At 33.1% G+C, this 26,730-nt stretch overlaps 1 protein-coding gene and 1 long non-coding RNA gene across 9 annotated transcripts in view; one reads left to right on the forward strand and one right to left on the reverse strand.

Annotated features, from left to right (window-relative positions):
• Positions 1 to 3,817: 3,817 nt before the first annotated feature.
• LOC116778802 (guanine nucleotide exchange factor DBS-like) overlaps positions 3,818 to 26,730 on the reverse strand; it is a 55,012-nt gene continuing 32,099 nt past the window's right edge. For 5 of the 8 annotated variants that reach the window (XM_061529720.1, XM_061529723.1, XM_061529722.1 and 2 more), the window contains exons 12-20: positions 12,153 to 12,287; positions 10,488 to 10,673; positions 10,142 to 10,333; positions 9,706 to 9,831; positions 9,428 to 9,625; positions 9,013 to 9,221; positions 8,288 to 8,414; positions 5,526 to 5,658; positions 3,818 to 5,118 (exon numbers count right to left, since the gene is read on the reverse strand). In XM_061529720.1, coding sequence (XP_061385704.1) covers positions 5,024 to 5,118; positions 5,526 to 5,658; positions 8,288 to 8,414; positions 9,013 to 9,221; positions 9,428 to 9,625; positions 9,706 to 9,831; positions 10,142 to 10,333; positions 10,488 to 10,673; positions 12,153 to 12,287 — 1,401 coding nt within the window. In that variant the 3' untranslated portion in view covers positions 3,818 to 5,023. Of the gene's footprint in view, positions 5,119 to 5,525; positions 5,659 to 6,804; positions 7,040 to 7,515; positions 7,543 to 8,287; positions 8,415 to 9,012; positions 9,222 to 9,427; positions 9,626 to 9,705; positions 9,832 to 10,141; positions 10,334 to 10,487; positions 10,674 to 12,152; positions 12,288 to 26,730 lie in introns of those variants that run through there. The other 3 variants (XR_009753957.1, XM_061529724.1, XM_061529725.1) reach the window with 3 other exon arrangements.
• LOC133320841 (uncharacterized) lies at positions 8,308 to 9,916 on the forward strand. The gene is made up of 3 exons (XR_009753958.1): positions 8,308 to 8,420; positions 9,000 to 9,238; positions 9,708 to 9,916. It is a non-coding gene; the product is annotated as an uncharacterized LOC133320841 (long non-coding RNA).

Consider the following 26,730-nt stretch of genomic DNA (forward strand, 5'->3'; position numbering starts at 1 on the left):
CTTTTTGGTTTGTTGATCAAAAAGTTTAATTTGTCGATCAGGTTTATTGAATACCTTTTAACTTTTGATAAGAAAATTTTATAACAGTAATAAATCCCCCTCTGCATTTTAAGAGGTATACATGAAACTGCTGGATCGATATAAACCAAACATAATTACTAACTAAAGCAATGAAATCGATTTTCCGATAAAAGCAATCGCATCTAAATTGGTTAACTCGTTTGAGATCTGCGATGCGACGGGAGACACATTCCCATACACACGATGAAAACATATTATACATACACACACTCACACACACACAGATAGACAATTGTCGCCAAGATGTTTTGGGGAGGGGGTGGGGGGAAATCCTTTGCCATTTTGTTATTGCTCTGAATACTGCGATAACATATTTGTGTAGGTTTGATTCCATCACGGATAAATAATAATAAATATATTGTTGTTAGGTGAATCAGGTTCGTCTTGTCACCTAAAATATCCGTTCCTTGAGATATTGTTCTGATAAATGAAATAATTATCAATTTAAACGTCGTAATGTTATCAGTTATCAAATATAATTATTGTTTTTGGCATAATTTTTCAAGGCAGACATTACAAGCATGCTTGGGAATTTGTAGTTTAAGACTACAAGACGAGTCGTTTTTTACTCTACTACTATAATCGTTATCTTTTTAAATTCTTGATCAACCCATTAAAATGTGTTTAGTGTTATGAAGAAACTCTTTTCAAGAGTCAGTCCATAGTTTGAAGCGGACTTTTCTTTTCTTTAAGCAGTCTTTCAAAAATTAATCAACGTCTTTAGGTGGTAAGCCTAGCTGTGGTCAAGTTACTATAGCTCGAATATGGGTTGGCTCGACCGGGGAAGTACCACCCTCTTACAGAAGATCGGTGTGAAGTAGCCTTTAACGGCTGCGTTTCGTTTGATGAGTAAGAGAGCCGGTTGCCCTTTCCCTGTACTCACCCTTTCCTGCTATCTCCTTATCCCCACCCCTCCCTTTCCTCAACAATCAAGGTTGGCATCGCATTCGCAACATCTACGTTGCGGATGTCCATGGGCGACGGTCCCTACTGCCCATAAAGCAGGCCGTCTGCTCGTTTGCCACCTTTCGCATAAAAGAAAGATGAAAATATTTTTTATATTAACCCAACAGGTATCAAATCGAAATAAAAAACAACAAATAAAAGCCATTCTCTCACTGATGAATAAAATATTATCTACTTTATTAAATCTAATAATTGTAAGTTTTTCTTAAGTTCTGTATGCTTAGTCTAACCGTGACTACATACGGAGCTTTAACAGTTTTTCATTGATAAATTATAGCACATCATAGCACTAACGTAGGTTATTTGAATGACAAACGCTTCGTATGTAAAGTGAGGTGTAAATTTGAATTATATATACTGGTTCACGGCCCGCGGGTCATGGAAAGTTCAATCGCGTTATAAGCGACTGGTAACTTGTATAAATAGAGTTATAGAATTTTTCGTTATCTATGTATGTATTCTCTATAGATATCATTACATATTCGCGTATATTGCAAATCTATTTAACAGTTATTCTAAAACGATTGAGATTAAATTTAGCGTAAATATTTAGTTTAGATGATACATACATTTTTGTTTAACAGGTTAGCTAATTGAAATAATACTATAGTCAGCTTCAAAGTCGAGTAAATAATTATAAATCAAAGAAATACAGTGTTCTATACCTACGCGTTTTTTATTTACTTTTATTGTTTCTGTTTTAAAGTTCCCATAACGTATAACCTACTTGTAAACTTCCTCTGGTAATACCCTCCTCATTCTTATATACTTTTATCTTATATGTAAATATTGAAAATTTATATCTAATATATTCATTATATTTATTTCTATTATAATAATATAAAAAAATAAATAAGAAAAAATAAATTTAAGGCAAAACAAAGACGAAAAAAAAATTAACTATCTTTAAATATTTACGTACTAGTAAAAAAATGTTTTAAGAAACCTCTGAAAAAGATAATATCTTGAGTTACTACAGCAATGCAGATTATGACCAATTAATGACACAGACTATACGTATCTATTATGTATTACAACAAGAAATACCTATTGTTGTTACAATGCTAGTGAAATATTACGTATAATGCGATTCAAGTTATGAAACCAAAAAAACATATTTACATGTATGTATTTACAGTTCGTAGTTTCAAAATTACTGCCATTAAAGTAAATGTAATCACGAACTGTGCGTTAAAATTGTATAACAAAATAAGACATTCCCTTAACTCATGCTGTTATTTTGTAAGTTTGGTCCAAGCACAGCCAACGTTTAGACGAAAAACAGTGAAATTTTATCTTGATTAAGGTAATTTATAATTTTGATGAAAAATTCAAAAGATGAAAAAATTATTATAATAGATTTGAATATTTAATTCAAACCCAAATTGTTAAGTTAATTATTTTTATTTAAGAATATTAATAGTTTTAAATATGGAAAAATTGCCTCATTACTGTCGAAGTGAATGATGTTAATAGATCTTTAATAGATATCATTTGTGTTCGGCATTTTAGTAAATACTCAACATGCGAGTAAAGAGTCAGAAGTCGCATTTTTTATTAGTTCATGAATGTGTCTTGGAGACGATTCTCATTAAGTTGATATTTGTACGATAATGTGTAAAGTTGTAAAGTACAGCGTAAAAGACATCATTTCACCTAGTACCTTACCTACAGTGAACTAATCTACGGTGTACTTATTATTACTATGTATTCTTTCAGTTAATAATACGTTTAAAACATTAGATCAGGGTTCAAGAGGTATATTTCCCGCTACTTACACGTAATTTATAACGTATTTTTCAAACAGTTAAACTTTATAGGTACATAAAATTGTGACATTAGTAAATACACTTGTCAGTCTCAAATGTTAACATATAAAATACTGATTAATAACATATCAAAAATTTTAATTTTTATAACGAATTACATATGTATAAAACTTTATATCACAACGAAATTTGATTGAAACTGATTGACACTTTGAGTTAGTTGCCATAGATTTTTTTTTTTGGTTAAAAATCGTTCCATTCAGAACAGGCAAAGAGAATACAGCCCATACAGCCATTGCCATAGATAAATAAAAACAACACTAAGATGTCACTTTGACAACATTAAATAAGATAAGTATCGACCTAAGAATCGAATATATATTTTGGATCCCGTGATATATTAATGGCTCCTATTAATAAAGAAAATTTTAGAACATACAAAATTATTCATTAACATTGTAATGACAAGTTTCATTAAGAATTTTTATTACCCTTTTGGACTAACTTTACAATATTTCTTACGATATATATAAAGTAAGATGAGGTGGTGTAATGTTACTATATTATTTAAATAACCTTAAATTTATACGGAAGAGTTAGAAGGCTGCTACAAGTATTTTTTATGACATTATTATTATTCTTTAGTAACATGTACTTGAGGAATAAGTTTCGTGTCATAGATTAATTTACGATATAAATTTTCACTATATACATATTGATTGCACAAATATGGCTTACGTACGGAATATTGTATAGTGTTTTGTTATTCTATTATTTATTGATGTAAAAATTGATGATTATTTTCTCTTGTTGGTTAGGATCATCTACTTAAATATGAAATTTAAAAAGTTAAAGAAATATGTACTATAAAAACATGCAAACAGTTGATCGAACATTACTTGACGAATAGTTCATAAAAACTGTAAAAGTAATAATAATAATTAAAAAGTAATGAGATGGATTTGTGTTAGAGATGAAGAAAAATTAAATAAAACGACACGGAATGGACATATGCTTATAATTTGCTATCAGCTGTATGATACAATATGATTTTATTAAAACCATTGAATGATTCGAGCCGGGAAGCTTCAGACAGGTACATTGTTTGTTTTCGTTCTTCGATCTGTTTACAAATGATATGCAGTGACATGATATAATGGGACAGCACAAGAACACCACAACATAATAGACACAATACATGGTACAAAAATCACGACTAGTACTTAAATATACATAGAAGCGAGACATGCCTTTTTAGTATATATGTATATATTTAATTACTATCTCTGAAATTAATGTAGATTATACAATTTATAAATTGGTCATTATTTAAATATTTTTTCCATCTCCGAAATAAGAATTGATTGACATTGACAATGACATTAGTCTCTTAGATATTGACGCAAATATTTTTTATCTATATGTTGATTATAAGTTAAAATAGAATGAATTGAATTTTATTATTATGGAAGTGAAATTGTTAATTATTATATGATTTTTGCAACTAAAAGTTGATACTTTTTGGAAAGTTTCGATAATTTGATTGTTTTTTATAATCGTTTGCGTATTTTACACGTCTATCACACAAAAAAAAAATGTCATGGGTAAAACGTTATGCGACATACGACATCATGGGTGTCCATTAAAATAAATAACTAAAATAGAAATGATATTTACAAGAGATGCGAGCCGCGTCCGGCGACCTCACGCCACTATACATAGCTTTGGATTCAACAATAACAAGCTACATCTAAACTAATTTACAATAAAGCTTTTTAGAACCTTTACATCATACACCAACATTAAAAACATTTCGACTGGCGCTGAACATCCATATAAGACATCAGTCGTTACCGAGACTATTAACGAGTGAACAGATGGTAAAAAAGGAAATAAACATCAAAACACAACCGAGAAGAAGTACTTTAAGTACCCAACCGTAACACAGATAAACAATAAATCCGTGATAATCTAAAACTGAAATTATTACGCCTCTATGTAAACTCGATAACTCCTAAATGCACAACTAGCGCGGATACGAACGAATCATGCTACATCGATCGAGCTCTAAGCTTTTTCACGAGACACTTTTCAAGCATGTTGTCTTTAAAAAACTGGAATACGGGAATGTCCGGGCGACGTGTGTCAGCGTGTTGTGTATCAGAGTGACGTATGCCAATGTGACATCTGTCAGCCGCATGTGACGTTCAGTCGTGAAGGCGGTCGTGCGAGCGGCTGGACGAACGTGATGTCTTGCGTTGATCCAGGTAAGCGGCCGGAGCCCAGCCCTCGCCTTGGCCGCCTGAAATAAAATTTAATGTTTTTCGAGTTCTCTTCTGAAATAACACAAAATAGGTACAACGGGAAACAGATTCCAAAAAATGAATATCGGGTAATTTAAAGGTATTAAACTCAAAAGGAAGACGAATCGATCTTAACTACTTCATTCCACTTATCATCAGGTGGGATGACAATCAGGCATATCCAGATATTAATATATACACAAGAGACGAAACTTTTTAGCATTCCATGGATTCACCGCGCCGGTGCCAGGTCCATTGCGTTGAAGGGAGAGGAGCTTCGACTGTGCCTGGGACTTGTGACCCAGGTGTAGGTTTAAGGGGCCCCTATCTAAGGCACGTTAAACTCCCACCCACATCCACCGTCCAAGCTCCTCTCTTTACCAATATTACATGTATTATTACGTACCTGCCAACCGAACATACCACCAGCCGGCGCAGCCCACCTTGAGCAGGTCGGCATGCTGTCCCTCACGCAGGGACACCTCACTGGCGCCCACCGCCGTGTAGTCCGACAACGCCACCAGCGAGCACCCCACCGCCTGACATACAACCTCTTTATTAGAACCTGCTTTGACTTCTCACTTGTGGCTTTAAGATTTCACACAATAGTTATTTTTTTATTGTCGTTGCATTACCACCAGAGCTGTGAAACGTAAATGTGTGTAAAGGAAATTGCGGGTGCAAGTCATCGTCATTGGTAATATTATCAATACAGTAATGAACCAAGCACATCTCTGATGGAAATGCACCTTCAAGTTATCTCTTAGATTCCTCACATGAATCATGCACGTCGTCCGTCCATAAAGATATCAACACACCGAGACAAGTGTAGCGTCAATGCATAGAGCACATGCGTGTGGCTGTACATTAAAACCTTTTTTTTTTCAAATTATAATTTTATAAACCCGATTGCATGCAACACAGCAGTTATCGTTAGTTAGGAAGCTTTCACATTATATGGATAGTAATGGTAACAGAGAATGTTACCATTACAATCGTTCCATTTACGTGTTAATTGTTTTTCCAAATAAAACTTTTTAATATTATTAGTATGCTATTAAGATGTTTAAAGCCATGCGTGTCTTGCATGGAAATATACTCACAGATGGTAACTTAAATAAAATATCAGTACAAATAATAATATTTATGTATTTAAATCACCAAACTGTAATTTATTTCTTCTTATATGTAACGGTGGCAGAGGATAGTTCTAAAGTCCCATAAACAAGAGAATTCTTAGTATAGACGTATTGATAGTAAATAGTAAATAAATATACAATATATATACAAGTATCTTACTCTATAGAGTAGAATATTATATTATATTATAATTTATGACGTAAAACAAGTTTGATATAATACAAATGTAGAAGATACGTAGTAAAATAAACAGATTTAATATCATGAGTGAGACATAGACAATAATTATAAATGCTTATAATAATGCCGAGTCGGTTAAAGTAATTAATAAAGTGTATCAATATTTATGCAGCATTTCGCTAACACCGAAATATTTTCCTGGCACTATATATTTGTGGAGTATGTGTCATGAATGCGTAACTAATAGCTAATAAAAAAAAATATACATAAAATAACATAACACGTAATCAAAGCGAAGCTAAGTTATTTAACGTAATCGTAAAGCACACGACAATGAGTGACATAACAAACAAAACATGACTTACACTATAGTATATGTTCAGCGAAAAACAATTCAAATATCCAAAACGGCGTCGGTTTTTGGTAATAACTTTGGATAATATCAGTCTCTCGTATTATATACAGTGCCGCTAAGGGCTGGCGGTGGCAATGTTAGTATTGTGATACATAGAACGTAGATGTGGCTTGAGTGGAGCCTGATACTGAAAAGAATTGTACCATTCTGTGTATGGTACCGTTGAGACCGACGGCCTCCGTCACCTGTTGAACAACACAACTTGAACACGGCAGCCATCTTGGAACGCGGCAACGCATCGTCTCTCATATGAATACAGATTATATAAATTATTAATGAGTGCGAAATAAATTGATCGATTGAATTTCGGTGCAAAATATAATTGGTTGGATTAAATATTTTTCATTGATCTTAAAAGCGATGATTGGTGATTTGCGAAAACAAATATGCGGTGACGGCGATAAGTAACGGACGGTGGGCGCCACAAATTGATGGACAATTCGGTAAAAAAGCTAATTCCTATTGCTATGTTACAGCGTGAGCTAATTCTCTAAAATACTATTCAACATAGGGACCTATTTTTTAAGTACATATTTTTTATTTTGTCTGGTTATTTTTGGAAGCGTTATTGTGCGTCCGGATTGCCAGCCTTTACATGCGCTACCCATTTACTATTTTTCCCATTCCATTAAAAATAATTTTATTATATAAGATGACTTACATAGAGTGGATTTCACTTCACTCACAACTGTAAACCCAAAATTAGTCGTAATTAACTTATGACAACTGGTTACCTCTTAATACGTGAAGTTATTTTGGTTACCAACTTAAGCACCACATTTAATAATGTTAGTATTTAATTTTTATGACAGAACAACTACCAGTATTATGATTATATGCGAATAATGGTTTAATTCGAATAATCCGGTAGATATAGCATTGATGATCTGGAAGCCAAAGTTACACTTTTTCTATATACTGTATGACTTCAGAAGTATTTATTACATACACTCTGTTGAAACAGGACCTTACAAATGGTTATTTTTCGTTTTATGAAATACAATACAGAACTTCTTCCGTATAATTTACTACAAAACCCAAAGCAAGATATTCAAATCTAAATGTCTACATATACATAGAGCTATAATCAACTATTGTATTGCACAAAAGTAATCTTTTAGTTTCTCATATATTATTGCGTCAAAGAAAATACAAAACAACAACAGACAAAACTCCCGCCTTTTACCCTTAAGACAAAAAAAAAGTCAAATTACGTATATAAAGCTACATTTACACTACTCACGAACGCTTGTATATGATATAAAATTTTTACAATGCTCGTCGGTGGTGTGAAGATGGCATATCACTTATTTGGGTGTCATAATAAAGTCATCTCTACACGACTGAGCGTCGCTTGTTTATAGTAATGAATCGTTCGTCAGTAGTGTAACGCTGACTTAACAACACGTGGTTTATATAAACTGTGAACTCACCGGTGCGTGGTCAGTGTCTTCGTCGTCGTCGTCCGAGGGGTCTGTGGACCAGCACGGCTCCTCGTGGGGACCGCGAGCGACCGCCGCGGACCCGCCCGTCTCCCACGAGCTTGTTTGGATTAACGTCCTATAAGTACATCGTATGATTATACTAAAATAGGAGCTATAAAGCTATAAGATTGTAACTTATATGATAAAATGAAGACTGCAATTACTGTTTGCTAGAAGATATTGATGGTTCGCTTAAAATATCGGTTTTAGAATTTGAAGATTAGTTCTTTGTTATTAGTTCTTTAATATTTTTTTTACCAAATATGAATGAGTATTTATCTATCCTTAGCTGATTTAACAAAAAAGATAAAATAGCCTTGTTTTTGCGTTTTCTATCCGAGTTAATCTAAAAAACCATGACATAATTAATGACCGCATACCGCAACAAATCGTGTTCTCTATATCCAAAGCCAACCTACACACACTAAACCGTAACGAAGTCTGTAATAACTTTGTACCCATGAAATAAGTCTCGAGTCGCAAATGACGGATATTAAGAAAAAGATATACAGAACAAACTATCAGCACTGATAGAAGCATTAGTGCTGAAATAAAAAACGTATGAGTTTTTTTATACTATCTTTATAGGGAGGTGTCCGATGGTGTTGCTAGATTAAAGACTATTAGGGTTGTCAAAATAAATAAACCTTTTTTCTACTAGGGTTGTCACTAACCGGTGATGATGCGCCGCGTACTGTCTGACTCGCTCTCCCTTCAGCTCGTGCAGCTGGTCGAGCAGCACACGTTTGATCCGCTCCACCCACGAGCGCTTCACGTCCGTCGTGGGCGCCGTGATCGTGTGCACCTCGGACCGTCCCTGACGCCACACTTCAAACTTACGAGGATCTCCCTTCACAGACTCGGTCAGACCAATTTGTGACATCTGGAACGCGTTATATCGTATGCGATTCGAAATTAGATGATTTTTACTTCACAACTTCCTCCTAGTGCCTGAGACATCATATGTTATGTCAATTACAAAATGGACTTTAATATTTTGAGTTTTACAGTTATTTTTGATTATGACGATAATATTAAACTTTAGTCACATACACAAAAAAATATATATATCACTACAAGGGAACATACCTGGAGGTCATGTTTGAAGTGGTAGGTGGCTTTGTTGTGGCTATTCTTGGTACCAGGTTTGCAGAAGAGCATTGCCTTCTCGTAGAGGAAAATATGTCGCCGTCTCGGCCGTATCCGGAGCCGGAGATCACGTTTGTTCTCTGAAGACACCAGGAACGACCCTTGGAGTAGTAATTCGCCTTGTTGATTGAGGTCCACCTTCGAAGTTTAATTCATATTATTGATAGCTCTTAAAATTTTGACAATGTTTTTTTATTCTGGCACTTTCTTAAACTCACAGGTACACCGGTGATTGCTATCTGATGCATGGAATCGTTCACACACTTCAAGACCACTAGCATACAGTCTAGCGCCTGCTGCAGCCCCGCACTCATGGAGCCGCACTCGCTGTACCGGAGGAGGTCCTGGGGACGGATTGGAATTACAAGAGAAAAATACACCAAAACTTTGTTCTTTTATACCTATATTTATTAAAGTCATATTTATCGATTCATTTTGTATGAGAAATAATATTCCCTGAGTTATAGTTATTTCATCTTGGATTGATATGCTTGTTTTTACATTTTATAACGTTTGTAAGCACTGTAATAACTTTATTTATAAAATACTTTAAAATGAATAATTGAAGAAATTAAAAAGAGTATAATAACACAGGGTAAGTATGTAATGTGACGTAGTATGATTCGTTAGTCCCAATTACTTCACGACATATACCTTAAGCAGTAGCTGGTATTTGGTTATTCTTTGTACTGGTTTGAGGAGGTATGCTGCGAGAGGCAGCTTGTGCCCGAGACGTTGTTGACAGGCTTGAAGGAACAAGTGTGTGTCCACTAAGGTCTCGCGCAGACGCTCTGAACGAGGGATGTTCTGGCAGTAATAGCTGTACAGTCGGAAAAAGGTCTCCCTCTGAAATAAAAGTACTCAAATCTAAAAAAATCCTTCATAACGTCTTGTAAATTTGTGCTAACCAGCGAGTTATATACGTTTAACGTAAAGAAAGAGTGAAAGTTATTTAATCAATGTAAATTGTTGATTGTGTTAATGGATATTAACAACTCACTTTTTCAACAAAACAAAGCGCGACGAGTTCCGTGGCGGATATGGAACGCTCCAAATCCTTCAAGAATACATCCTGATGGAACGTGAACAGCTCGTGGAGGTTTCCGAACAGTACGTCGGCTTGTCCAACTAAAGCTGTGGGTAGCATGTGCTGGTTTTCTGGCTTCTCAATCTCTTCCTTATAACCCTGTGAATTAAGAAATATTAATAGCAAAAATCTAAATTAAGAGATTCTGTTTTTATATTACAGCGTACCGAGTTCGAAAGAGTACACTGACTAACAATTTCACACCATTTCTGTAACCGCTCGTCATAGTCATCATAAATGGCTTCTAAACATTCGCATTCCGTAGGAGTGTATCTATCCTTATCTTTGCGAAATTTATTCTTAATATTTTTGAACGGCGATGCCCAATTATTTAGTGAAAATCCTCTGTTTAAGCTTTGAGTTTTCCTTAAATCTGATTTTCGGTATCGTTTATAATTTTGTGTTGTAAAAGGATATTTGTAATTGCTCCTAAAGTATTTAGTAAATTTATAACGTTTTTTGCAATTATAATGTGCATTCCGCGTACTGCCTGTGTCACTACTTCTACCGAGCGTGGATTTCTTAGAATACGTCATTGTTGAATAATGCTCCGTTATAGTATTGTTCCATTCTTTCATTATTCTCTTGTAATCTTTCATTATTTTCCCAAGCATGTCTTCCGAGTTCTGGCTATCCATAGTTTTTCTTAATTCAGTGCAGCTGTTAGATAATAGCTGGGAATCTTTAGTGACAGTGGAATCGGTGGAATATTCTGGAGTCAATATATGGACGTCTGTCTCACGACATCCGTATATGGGGTTCTTTACAAGCTCCGGGCTCTGATCAGGTTCGACTATTGTCGGAGCTGTTGTTATTGATTCCGTCATGTTATCTTCTGAAATCGTAACTATATCAGAATCTGGTAAATAGGTCAGTTGTTCTTCCGTCTTCCTGGTGTCTTCGAATCCTGGTAAGGGTTCTCCGTAGAAGAAGTTCCCTGTGAAGGGCTGCATCTGCACTGTTTTAATAAGTCGATGCTGGCACTCTACACGGCTATATTTACCAACGTCACTTACAGATTTGTTACATTTCCTGCTCTTCTGCCTGTCTACCTCGAACATATTTATCTGATTGTTGTAATCGCTGAAGAGCGTGGAGTCGGAGGCGGATCTCATCAACTTTTTCGGTTTGCGATGAGTCGAATTGTTTTTTCTGTAGTACCAAGAGTATGACGTGCCCACGCTGAGGTCGGCGGAGGACTTGTGCAGGTCGTATTTTCCATGTTTCATGTTACAAAGTTGAGCAGAAAGCAGAGCGCGAGTGATAATATGTACCGGCGTCCACTTGGCGAATGTGTAAAATGCATTGCGTTCTGCTCGCTGGCTCCGCGCACCAGTTGGCGTGCGCCGTATCGAATGCATCTGATGAATATGGCTGAGAACTCAGATGGTCCGTGACTGACCATTGAATATTCTATGTAAACAGAGCATCTATCGGCATATATGATTTTCAGAGCGAATAACTTGTGGCAGATATCGTTCAAACACATAATGTATTACAACTTCAGAGGAAGCTAGTTTTTGTTATGGTATTTGTTCGTTAAATATATATTATTTTCACTGTAAACAAAATACTCACACTGAGTATTGAGCCTAGTTCCTGAACGTAGACTCGTTCAGTCTGCAGTAATTCAGCCAGCACATGACCTCGTCGTGACCGTCGCGCGTCCGCATCCTCGCCACCAGAGCTCTCTGAACCTCCTGATGTCTCCATCTAAATACATTTAATACATTATTTCATAAAATTTCAGAAAAAAATATGGACAAACAATAAGTCAACAAGTATGGACAAACAATAAGTAAACGAAAAAAATTATTTTGGTATTCTGATCACAAATAATCAATTTTATAATTTAATACTTTAATCATTTTTATGTATCACAACAATTAAATTTTGTGTTGTGTTGTTAAATTATGAGTTTGACTTTGCACTGACGTTTTCATGACAAAAAGTTAATACAGAAAATGTTTATATTCAGCTTTTTATTAATTAAAAATTATGGACTAGGATATAAATAAAAAATATTAAAAGGCAAATATATTGCATGTTTTTTTTTTATTGATGGTATAACGAACATTTATGTCGCACGTGCTGTTTATAACGAACTTTTCAACGGAGGGAAACGTAAGACATTCGCAGGAAGTTTTCGTATAAAGAAGGATTAATAGCTAAATATTTTAGTCACTTAAATACAATACAGAGCGTGATCAAAAGATAAACGTTATTAATAAACGTTAAGAAAATATTAGACAGATCAATTTTAATATACGGAAGTCGTAAGTTATCATACATTTATATGTGATGTGTTTATAATGTATTTTATTTTGTGGCAAAACATCCAACATGCGTACGTATATATAAACTCTCACATATGTTGTAACTGTCATCTTTGATGAACTGTCATCAGTCATCACGTGTAATTAAAATCACGTTTCTTAATTATTTTCACTTTTATATTTTAAATACCTACAGATGGTTTTTAATTATTTTGTAAAACAACAGTAAATAATCTCATAACTCACAGTTTTGAGAGGTTCACTAAAATCCTTTACAATCTTGTAACCAGTTTTCAAAACGACGTTTATTGTATCCATTTTCGTTGATAGCACAAAGTTTTTAACACTTCACAAGTTAACTAGAGTTTCAGAGATTTTATTATAAAATACGTTGTATTTGAACCGTGCTCACTTAAAAGCAACATGCTGTATGAAGTAAAATGTAAGAATAAGGAACTGTTGGGATGTAAAGGGGCGTCGGTACGTAGGCTACAAAAAGTCGCTTCTACATTACCGTGCTCGAGCTGTGTTTGCTCTACTTCGAAGTTTGTTGTTGATTGTAATATAACAATAGTATGTAAAGTAAAAAACAATGTAAAGTTTATACATCCCTTAGTGTCTATTGTCATGATTGTAAATTCATTTTGTAACTGTAACTTTCTTTATGACGTCTATTTACGTGAAGCACCTAATATCAATATTCGCATTGTAATTAAGGATTTTGGATACATGGATTTCATTTATATCAAACAATCAAGTAACAACGAGTTTTATGTATTGCTGTATTATTAATATTTATATGTAGAGTATACTTCAGTCGTGTTGTTTGCATCTGTCATAAGGGCGAGTTCCTCACAGCAATACACTATCAAGTTGTCTTTGTGTGTGTGTCTGTGTCTGTGTTGTCGCACACGGCACACCTGCTTCAGACCAGGCTAGGAGGATCTCTTCACATCCTACGACATTCATGGACGGCTGTTTGAATCTAGGTTCATTGTTTGTTTTTTTTGTTTCCGAAACATCTGTGCATTTGAGATAGCGCACGTGCTACGTCGAAACGGTATAAGAACAGGCTGTGGGAACCTCGTACGTGCGGATTGATTTATGGAACGAAGTTTTAGTTATGGAAAATTACTAAATCACCGCAACCTATACATTCTCTTTGACAATTAAAAAAAAATACTAGTACAGATAAAAAATAAAATGATTAAATATGATTTTATGGTTACATTTTCAAGCACGTATCTATATTATGTCGTAAGTTACAAAAATACAAATTCTACTTCTATAGTCCAGGCCTTCGAAATTTTAAGTAAAGAAATATCATTCTGTATAATCAGTTATTTTGTGGGATGTTTTATTTATAATTTGTGGTTAATTTATAAATGAGACGAAAGAATGCGTTCTTATAGAGATATTTATATCAAATCGCTATTCGATGTAAGTGCTTAAGTGCACTTGAACTAATTGCCTAGATCGCACTAGAAGCCGGACGTCGCTTGTTAATATTCATGTTTATGAAGGTATTAGCTGATTAAAACTGGTTTAGATTTATGCTTTTTAATAAAAAAAAAACTTGTCGTTAGTCTAAATAAAGGATTGGGTTTGAATTTACATTGACATTTAAACTTTCAATTATTTTGTACATATGTAATTGGCCGCTGTACGTAAATTTAACATGTACGACAGAAAGTATTATCGCGGGCGGAACAGAATCGAACCCATAACAATAATTGTTACAATCTTTGTCTATTTAAACGTTTCTGTCTATTATCCAATTTATTAAAAATAGAACAGTCAAAAATATCAAAAATATATAAATTGAAAGAGCACGCGGACAAAGACGCGGGAGAGTTTGGCCATGAATATGATAACATTTTACCTCGACTGAATTTTAAGAAGCGAATTAAGTACGGATAGTAATTCAAGCAACGATATTAAACTGTGAAGCTAGTTGTAAATAAATCGAGAATCTTGAATTACATAATAAGGTAATCAATTTGTATATAAATACAGGAATACAGTTGCGTAACTATAACCGATCCAACCAGAACGGTTCAAGTGATCCCGTTAAAGACCGTTGAAGAAATCAACGTCACACGAGAAATTATTTTATTGAGTGACATAAAATTGATATCGAGATCATATACGGAAACAAGTCATGAGCTTCTGTGCTAGGAACGATTCAAGTGTATTTGAATTTAATTCTTTGTAAATATTAAGAAATTTACAACAATAGTTTTAAAGATCATGTATAAGCGTGCCTATATATATTGAGTGAGGGAAAAAAACTGAATAATTTCTGATTATTTGATACAGCATCTTTGTAAAAATTGCATTTAAATGAGGTCGGATTTTCCTTACATAAACAAATAAACTTAATATATAAAATATAGATACTATTTCATGATTTTCTACGACAAATGAAGTATAGGAATATTTTTTTATTGATTTTTGCCGTCCATGAATTCGTACCAACTAGTCCATATAACGTTACCGATAAGCACAGTTTCATTATGTTGGTGTACATGTGTTTTATTTATTACTTCGTTATTACTTCGAGTATAGTTTAAAGATTGATGTTCTTGCATTGATGGAAGCGGATTTGCACGACCATTGCCCTCATTTGTACCTTAATAGGATTTACTCTTAATGACTCAGTGAACCGGGTAACTATTTGGACCATAGAATATTTATGGTTTGCTTAAGCGCAGAATAAATATCAATGTCATTCTCTAAATAATAAATTATATCAAAAGAAATTTCTGTAATAGGTTTTCATTATACTAAATTTCAAAATAAGTAATTTTTGTATTTTTATAAAAAAATAACAAATTATATTGAAATAAATATAGGTAGTGCCTGTAATACGATTTTTGAAAATAATTGTAAGTTTTACAATCTTATTTTTTGTTGGCAACACTTTTTTGTATGTACCTCATGAGATTAGCTTAAACACAATCTGCCACAATGATATGAATAGATCAGATCTAGAAATGCGCAAGCTTTCTAAAAATGCCTAGTCGCTTATGCTATAAAGATATTATTGTTTTATGTTTTTTTTTAAACAAAATCATTTTATAATACCATATATTGCTGATAGTCTAAAAGGTTTTGAAAAATCTTGATTGGTTCCAAGATTAACACCGATTAGTAGATAGTCATTAAAATGTTAGGGATATGCGAACCTGATCGAAAAAAAATTCTGGTTGGATAAGCGTGAATTAAAGAGTATCGAAAATTATAAATAAAATATATCAAACAAATGCATAAACATTAATAGTATATTAATTTAATATCTGAATGTAAGTTGCACATAAAGGCAAAAAGGTTATTTTCCTGACGGTCCTCATTCACTCATATATAGTTAATTTATAAACTCATACGAAGAAATCTTTATATAACTTATTGTGCGCACAGAAAACAAATTATTCTTTAACCATAGAGTAATAAGAAAACAAAGGAACATAAAATATTTTGAAATTTTTTATAGGTATTTTATATTTTACCACGGAATTAAAAAAGTGCTAACCGCCTGCTGAAAGTTTAACAATGAGTTAGTAAAATATTGTGTCTAAGTTTTAGACTAACGTGTAAAGATTCCATTGTTAGATTTAATAATCACTATTTATTAATTATTTACACACAGGATAAATAATTAATAAGTTAAACGCCCTCGCGCTAATTAAATATTTGCAACACATTATCTCGAGACCTAAATACGTTAGTCACATATTGTTATCATAAGGATGTGACACTCACGCAGTTCAGTTTGTGGGACATTTCTTCGAGGACCTGTGCCCATTGTGTCTGGTAGCTCAATGCCTTCTCGTGACGTTTCTCCCAATCCTTTCTGGAATACAGCCGTCTTCCCTTTTGCCGTATCGCAACACTCTCACAATTCAATTCAGATAAAGACATGTCACTCCGATGACTTCATTCACTTCACATTAGAGGATTTTTGTTTAATGTTTTCGTAAATTTCTTATGTCAGAATAAAAGTTCTGTTTAAACATTGTGTATGTGTTGTTTGTGGCCAACGAGGCCGCAGCGTTCTCTTCCGGCAACATATTTGATAATGATACAAATCAAGCTAATAGCCAACCACATCTAAATTTGTTTTTGTCAGACAGGATTACGTAAACTAATGGGGTTCAACGTGTTGATAGACGGAAATAAAGTGTGATCTATTATTTCATTTAAGTATTTCCACATGCGGTTTTGTAAACATATTACTTTATTTAAGATTGAATTTCGAATCTGAGAATATACGGATTATAACAGATTATCTGCTGTAGACATTAGAATGTGCTATGTTTTTAAGTGTACTTAGTTTAAGTACACTTTATAGATAAAAACTTCTCGTTTATCACGATATGCGGATATTTTTGTCAAAACAGAGCCATTTATACGTATAATTCCAAACTATTTAAAGTATCTGTTAGAACATGGCTCTAAATGTCTATTTAATTATCCGCACGCGAAGTAACAGACGAAATGGATTCTAGTTAAATCTTAACAACCAAATCGAGAGAGCAACGATCGTTGAGATTAATTGTGGCGACCTGAATTGTAACGTACCGTTCGCGACGAAATACGCCAGCCCCTATCACAACCGGTCGCACTCAGGAAGTAGGACAGTAGAAACTTGGAAATTGGAACCCACGTTATTTACGCGACCTTCAGAACAGAACTAGAAATAAATTCGAAAGCACACCGGACTCACGGTGTTATGTAAATTCTTTATTTTGATAACCACGCTGATACACGAGTGAAATAACTAATTAATCTAACTTCGGTAGGTCAAAGTTTAAACTCAATTTTACATCAATTATATACGCGTTGGGCTTTTAAACTATTAAATATTATTTAACCAATGTATTGCGTTTTTTATGACATGACGTTAATATCTTTTCTAATAGAAATTCTATATTTTATTGATTAAAAAATTTAACATAATAGCAAAAGTTGATTCGAATTTAAAACATTATTTCTAACGTTTGTGAATTTTAACATAACACTATGTTGCTGTTACCGCCGATACTGAATAGGAATTTAAAGTAAGATGATTACTGAAAAGAGACCCACTTATCGTCTTCACACCAGTCAACTGTTATCCTAATGGCTAATACATTTAGCTCCTAATTACTTAAACATTTCAAATTACATCATGTTACACCAAACGCGATGAACTGCGACCCAAGTCGTGACATGTTGAAACACTTTCACCTCTGTCTATTTAAAATTCAAATGAACATGTTAAATGACATTATTTTAAATGAGAAGCAAAATAAGAAAGTGCATTACATAGTTGAAAAGAAGCAAGTTGATCCATTACATTGTTTTAGTTGTTAGAAATTGTTGTTTTAAATAGAAATATAAACGTCATTCTTTTATTTGAAAGTCATCATTCTGTTGCTGATGTGATATGATGTTAAATGAGTCTAATTTCTATGATGAGCGATATGATAGCATCGTACCGACCGACTCCCACGGGCTATGACACCGTCCTTTGAAGTACTGCGTAATTGCAATACGACCAGCTTGGGATCTTTAATAATAGCAAAGTATATCTAATATTTTGATGCGGAGCCTTATTATAAAATATATAGTTAAAATTATCTAAGAAATCGTACAGACGGAAAAAATAATATTTTGTGGTTATTATAAGTACGTAATGGAACATCACTACTAGGGTCCTTGATACATAATTACGCGAAACCAAAGCGATTTATATTTTATTTTAACAAACATTTTTTTTTAATTTAGGGAAATATTTACAGTCATTATTTATTAATTTTTATATTCGTTTAGAGTAGATTCAGTGCCTTATTATATTATCTTTAAACAATATCGTGTCCCTAAAATATTTTAGAAATTTTCATCGGTACTGAGAAAAAGTAACATGAATCCTCTAATATCAAATAAATTCAAACACTAATCGGATCCCGATAGATTCCGAGAAAGTGAAAAGGCATAGAAATATAATCAAAATGCAAATATAATCTGTCAGTGAGATCGCATACAGAGTATTGAATCTGCCAACGAAACAGTTATTTTTGAATTGTAAGACGAGGGATTATTAATACCGAGCATATAAAAAGAAGTGGAAATAATTGTCATAATAAATGATTAAACGTTTATGATTCAAAATTTTGTTTGCCCTCAAATATAAGTTGAACGTAAATATAAATAATATTTGGACACATACATTTTTTCGTTTCACATTAAAGTCGTTGTGCATGTCACTCAATGAAGTTCCCTTGTTAGACGACATTCTAATTTGGAAAAAATAAATAAATAGAATAAAAAATACCCTCGTGTTATTTATTTCTTACTAGCAGCTCAGACAGACGCTGTCCTGTGGTGTCAAAGATATCATTTCTCACATTGAGCTGGGTAATGGCTAGAACTACTTACTTGCTTGACGCCGCTCGTATTATTTTTATCATTAATCTTTTGTTTCTGACTGATATAACTAATTGAAGAAAATAAACGTAATAGGTACTAGCTGCCTCAACAACTGATTAACAATTGCCAGTTTTTTCAAAGGCAATCAACAAGGAGTACATTGAAAATTCACAGTAAAGTTGCTTGTTAAATTTTCTGTATAATTTAGGTGGTGGTAGAGTCTAGCTGTGGTCAAGTTATTACAGCTGGAACATGGGCTTGGCCCTACCAGAGGGGAGTACCACCCTCTCACAGAAAATCGACATGGAGTTGACTTTTATGGATGCGTTTCGTTCGATGAGTGCGAGGGCAGGTTACCCTTCTCCTTTTCATACCTTTCCTCTCCCTCTTCCACAAGCAAAGGTCGGCGACACATCCACAACATACCTTATGTTGTAGATATCCATGGACGACGGTAACTACTTTCCATCATGTAGGCTGTCTGGTCGTTTACTACCTTTGATAAATATAAAAAAAGAGTTCTTGCTCCATTTTTATATGCATTTTGATGTAAGAAATAAATACGAAGTATCAGAAATCTTCAAAAAATAAATAAAAATGTATATGATATACCCCTTTTTAAGTTGTAGTGTTATCAGGAAAGATATAAGTATAATTTTTTCTATAGACTAGTTAGGAAATTATTGTACAATGTAATGAAAAATGTTAATAGAAGCTGTGTTTTTTATGTTTCATTATCCCTACATTACGAGAAGACATGAAGAATTATCGTCAAAACAAAAAATCCGGAAATACAACATTTATGACTGCCTTCGAAAGTTACTTCACCAAAATGGGAAAAGTTGGCGAGCTAGGAATTATCCAATGTTTAAGGAACTAAAGAAAATCGATTGCATAATACAACCTGATTTATTTCCCGCAAGAAAAAGCTTTTACTGATTATGAGCATAGAATAAATTACATTTACTGATATAATTGATAATTTCAACCAGTTATTTTGTTGAATGAATTCAATGAAGACTATAATAATTAAGATTTTATATGTAAGTCAAATGACATAAAATTTTTGACAACAGATGATAAAAACGTCGACATTGGCAGAATATTCGACAATTCTAGAGTGAATGAAGCCATAGCATAGAAAAGAGAAGACAACATAACATAATTTTTTTTCATCCTGAATTTCCGATTTAATCAGATAATGTTTCAGACTTAAAACTTGTCAATAATTCATCAAAGCTGTATTAGTACAGGAAGTTGATCCCATAAAATAAAATCCAATGGAGCGTGTCTGTCACAACCATTGGTGTCGTAAAAGAAAATAACTCATCGTAAACAATGGGACTAAGAGCTTGTGGTTCACCTCCTAGAACACCGTTAGTTATTGTTCGACATGTAACTTAAAAAGCCTTTTGAAATGTTTAACATAACTTTTTAAGAGCAAATGAGTATAGGAAAAATAAAATTTAATATATTTTTCTTACCAAAAGCTAAGGTTGTATACATTTTTAGCAATATATCGTGTTATTTTAATATGAAAGTCGTACGAGCGGCATGAAGGAGAGGGCATTCCAGAATGCACTTCCCAAGTGTCACCAGGAATGAATCACCGTGTTAAAAAATGTTGTGATTCATCAGCTCCCCGACAGTTACAATATTGACCTTGCGTCATGAATTAATAATTACAGGAAGAGGGTTTAGTTAGCTGCTTCGATGAGAATAAGTTTATACCAAACGAAAATTATTGAACAATTAAACATACGTAGAGAAGCGCCTGATTAAATATTGACGCTATGTTTTTAATTTCATGTTTAAAATATTAATGACCCTTGTGTAATTGTGGGTCGTTGCCTGGTCGTAAAATATGACATGTGACTAATTGCATATTTAAAATAATTACTGTAATGAGAACTAGGTATGCTTAGACGCGGATAATTTAACATTTGTATACCGTAAAAATGTATTTACGTATGAAATGGTTTTATATATATATTTTTTAATTTAATGATCGTATTTATAATTTGTAAGGAACGCTAAAATCTTTCACTCAATCTAATAAAGGTCACGACATGGGAATAATTTTTTTGAGACGATTGCGTGCGTTTATAGTTAGAAAGGTTGGAGTATTTTACCTGAAGAATTTAGACGAAATTACAATTTATAAAACAAAGAATAATTAGAGTATTATTTATAACAATAAAAAAACAAAAGCTAAAAACCATAGCACAATAAAATAATGTATATATAAAAAAGACTTAAATGTGGATGTGGCTTCTGTGTTATATACGAAAGAAAAAATCACTATCTTTGATATCAATGTAAACGGAATAAATCCAGGAAATCTAGTTTAAAATGCATCCTTGCATCACTACAGGGAGTGGCCCAAGTGGCTAGGAGACGAGCAATGTCGTTAAGTGTCTCTGGTACAATGACCCGTGCAACGATAATTTAATGGCAGAGAGGTGATTGATTGAACCAGATTCCTCACGACATGAAGGTGTCCAACGAAAATACACAGATCCCAAATAACTTCGAAGAATATTTTGAGATATAAAAACTTTTTGCTCGATAATGTGAAGTATTACGTCATGAACCGAAATTAAAAATAACTATCATAGTTCAAACAAAACAATACCAGTAGCAGCGTCTTATTATCGTAATGTTAATGACTGTTGAGTGAGCAAATACACGATTAGCACCTAAAAAACATTAAGATTTGTTCAACTGTCCAGCAACGGTTCTCTGTTTTGGTAGATTTTGAAAAAATAAGAATATAATTTCGTCTCAAACACATGTTTTCATGGTGTACGATAATTGAATGATACATTTAATCAATTTTTTATATTATTTTGCATAATTTATGTCAATGTTTGTACAAAGAATAATTCACTTAAAGCGTGAGTAACAAACCAACTTATACTGGGTATTGGTATGAATTATTTTGCTTCTAGAACAGGGATAAAGTAAACGGAAACATAAATTTTCAGTTAAAATTAATTTAAAACAGGATATATCTTACCGCACCCATTTAGTAATCCACAGTTCGCTAATAAATTGATAAAACGCTCTACTAAATAATCTGCTTCGTTATAATTCGCGGTTATAAAGGCTAACACGTTAATATACCTCTAGGCTAAATATCACGCAAACGAAGGTCAATCTGATTACGATCGTGTAATAAAAAAATACACACTAAAACGGATATATCGTTCCAGAAAATAGTTTCAATTAAAATTACTGAGGAAATATATGAACATTACATTCAGCATCATTCTTATTTGTATAGACGCTAACGGTAAAACTGAAATTAAGCTCTTACGATAAGAGGTTTATGTTCATTAAAAGATTCACAAGTACCGTCGTCATTTCATGACTTGTCAATGTCATGTTAAAAAAAAAAACATAAACACACGTTCAAAAATCGCAATTATTCGTATTTTTAATTCAATATCAATAGTTACGATATATTATTAAAAAAATATTTAAACGATTAACTTTCACGAAATATTATTGTTTCTAGCACTTTGTTTGAGTAAGCACATCCTGATTCACAACAACGAGCGTAACCGCGTAAACACAGTCACAAACTAACCAAATCAGATGACGTAATAATTAATTTATGTGGAAATAACATATGTATTGATATGTTTGAGCTTTCCTCATTTAATATGTACATTGAACTGCTTTAACGACCGTCTAGTTTTTTGAGATTTTTAAGTTACTTAATTATATGTAACGTTTTGCAATGGACAAATTCATAGAAATTTTATTAAGAAGTGAAATATTGTATGATGATAACACCATAATAATATTATACTGTTATTGATTTATTTAGAAGTTTTAGGAAAAAATTAAATTATTTGCTCTTAATAAAGTAATGGATAAATCCAGAAAATAGTTATATAAGAATACATTTCAAGGCTATATTTATAATATTATTTTCCGTGTTTTATATTTAAATAAATAAAATTGCAAGTTATCGAACGTTAGATTTGGAGGTAACCAAATTCGCGTGGCTATCGATGTAAGAGCGTGAAAGGCCGGCCGACATATGATAATACGGCTATTAGAAATCAGAAAACGATGTGGATCCGTGTGTCTGAATTCATCTGTTATTTGGAACATTGACGTCTTATAAGGAATAGTAAAATAAAAATACTATACTCTACAAACATTGTTGTCATGAACGAAAAACGTTAATAGTTGGCTACAACACGTGCCACGAGTAATTTTTAGTAAATATTTGCTTTTAATATTATGTATTGTACATTACAGGTAAATAACAATACACAGAGTTATTAAGAAAACGATAGATTTTTTTGGAAATGGAACATACTTATTTAAATATTCGTAGATGTTTTAGACAACTTCCACTTATTCAACAAAAATTTTCTCAAAAACTTATCTTTTTGAATCCTTACAAAAATAAAAATATCAAACAACTTTTTTCCTTTTTATCAGTTAGGCAAATTCAAGCACTGCAAAAGCGTATAATCGGAAAAGTTTATAGCGATTACAAACAAACTTCCAAACAACATTCAACAAAATAGAACAGCAGTGAATTTCCAGAACTTTAGAAATACTGCGTATTTTTTAACCCAAAAAACACTGAAGCGAATTACGTAAGGCCGTTACAAAAGTTTCGTTGGATATAAATATTCATGATACAGCTGTTTCGTAATTAAGGAATATTAAATGTTTTCTAAATTACAGCCATTGAACATCATACTTTATGATGTAGTTGACCTGATGTTACGTGTTGCACAAAGAGGAACGTCCGAAATAATACAAAAAATAATTCACACTAAACACGACATTTAAACAATTATCACAGTCTAAGGATCATCAAAAGGTGAGATCTTTAATTTCTGTACATGACTGAAGTGTTTCCCAGAAAAGATGAGGGTGAATCTATGTATACATTCTTTCAAAGGCTTGTTAGGTAAGGAAAGTCGTATAAAGTTACACTTTTATTGTGATATGAGCACTATTGTGCACCGGATGAAGCTCAGCGCCATTTTACTGCAGCTTCCATTCAACCCCGTTTTTATGGCTCTATTCCGTATATGACCGGTATATTCTGATTTTAAAACTTATATAGTGAAAAAAAAAATTAAATGAGTTGTGATATCTTATAAACTGCCAATGTGCTGACATAAAAAAAAATATGACCTTCTCTGGCTGGAATTACAGAAGCATTAAAAAAAGTGAAAAAAAAAAGTATTTCTGGAAGTAATTAGTTTTCGTATACACGTGGTCTATAAAGCGATATTAAAGTAGTTCGTGTTTAAGAGCACGACGGAGGGCGGACGTGACAGCCTATAGTTATAACTATTCCCAAGGATCACTCAAACCCCATCAAAGGGTCAGGTGGGCCTCGGGCGCAAAAATAATAATCCATTGAAATCTCAACCATTATATGTGAAATTCTTAAATTACTTTTTTAAATCTTATACAGAGATTTTTTTTCTATAATATAATACACGAACCCGATAAATATTTATGTTGTATTTCTCTACGATGGTTTTTCTCGCGGATACGAATTGTAAAAACTGTATCGAGAAAGTAAATGTATCTTCTCATCATGAAACAATACGTGTTTTGTTTGTTTAGACCTTATCGTTCCATTTGTAACAAAGATGCTAGATTTCACGTACAATGTGCCAGGTGACAGTATTTCATTATTGATAATTATTAAAACAGGTTCCTTATAAAATTCCTTCGTATCGAGGTACATACGTCAGTTGTTCTGAAAGGGAAAACCCTATGAATATTTATATTATTAACACAGATATATAACGCGATATTAATATTTATTTTATGTCTCCGTATCTGTTCGAAGTTTACCAGAATGAGGTCAATGGACCTTGAATTTTATATTTGGGTAAATATTTGCTAATGCGCCTGATAAGCGTTTCGTTTTATCTGGTTATTCAAAGGAAATGTACACATTAAAGCGTATACAGGAGGAAATTTACTTTTTCCAACATAATTTTTATCCGCAGCAGTATAACGGCTAAAAAGCAATTTATTCCATAACTTCAACAGCTGTTTAGTGAATATAACAGACGTATGATATTAGATCGTTAAGATATATAACAAATGTTATATTATTTGCTACCTTATCAGTACAGACACAAACGTAGCTAGGGTTGCAGTAAGCGCAGTCACATTCCGTGCATTCGCTCCAGAATATCTCGCCGTTGCAGCCGAGACGGCCGCCGGTTTCAACATCCACCCACGCCGCCCGCTTCATCAGGATCACACAATGTTCACCAATCAAAACATCACCATGTACCATATACAGCAAACAGAACACGTCCAACTAACAGGAATTAACAGGGCTGACAAAACCCGGAGTTTATTAAAGCTGGAAGTATCTTACTAACACAACAATCACAAATTACTAGCTTAGGGTTGTCCAAACTTATAACCCATTAGCTTGACAGAGCGGGTTAGAGCAAGTGACTTCACAGAGAGTGGGTTAAAAGATTAGAGCGCGGCGGCACGACCGCCGCTCTACCAAACATCGGCCAGACTGATCGCTGGACGTTCAACAGACATTCCCACGACGCTGAACTTACACGAGTAGGAAGTCCTCGAAAAAATAATACATTTAACACTGTCTAGAATCTAGATTACATTTTTTAACAAAATCCTATACACGTTAACGATTGTTAAAGACGACGGTAACCGATGAATCACTATCTATTATTTAAGTCAAATAAATGAACATTAATTTACAAACCGTATTAACGCTATAATAACCTATAATAGCACTTATAATTTAAAACTAGGTATATACGTATATACAAACGCTTTAAAACTTTTAGTTGAATATCGTTGACAGCAAAGCTTGCTTCAGGATCGATAAATTCCTTTGAGTATTTCAAATCAAATTAATATTGTGCGGTTAAAACACGATCTCTGTTCAAACTATGATGAAACCGTATGAGATAACACGTCGGCACGTCCAGGCTGCATCACTCGTCTCGTTCACGGAGACATTCATTCAAGACTACATAATGCTTTGTTGACAAATATGAAAGCAAACACATTCTTCTGTTAATATTAAAACGCTACGTTGCGTTCTAAAGTCGACATGAATAAGTTTTAAATTTATATGAAGCATTATTTTTAATAAACAAAGATTTCAAAGTCCACACAAAACGAGCTGATAAGAGCTATTAACGTTTTTGTTATTTTGAGAGAATTCGAGTAAGGACTAAAGATCCATTCAAAAGGAAAGTCAGCTTTTTTATCGTTTTAAATATGGAAAATAGAGGAAAGACGATAATATAATAATATTAAAATTATATTTTATTATAATAAATGAAATGTTACAATTAGCATTAAAAATCGAATTTCGTTTGAATTATTAATATTGTTTTAAATATCTAACTTTTTAATTTTTTTGTATGCTCACTTTTTATTATTGTAAGATTATTGGTTGCCAGTTATTTTAATAG

The sequence above is a fragment of the Danaus plexippus genome, chromosome 6 (assembly GCF_018135715.1).
Source record: "Danaus plexippus chromosome 6, MEX_DaPlex, whole genome shotgun sequence".
Lineage (NCBI taxonomy): Eukaryota > Metazoa > Arthropoda > Insecta > Lepidoptera > Nymphalidae > Danaus > Danaus plexippus.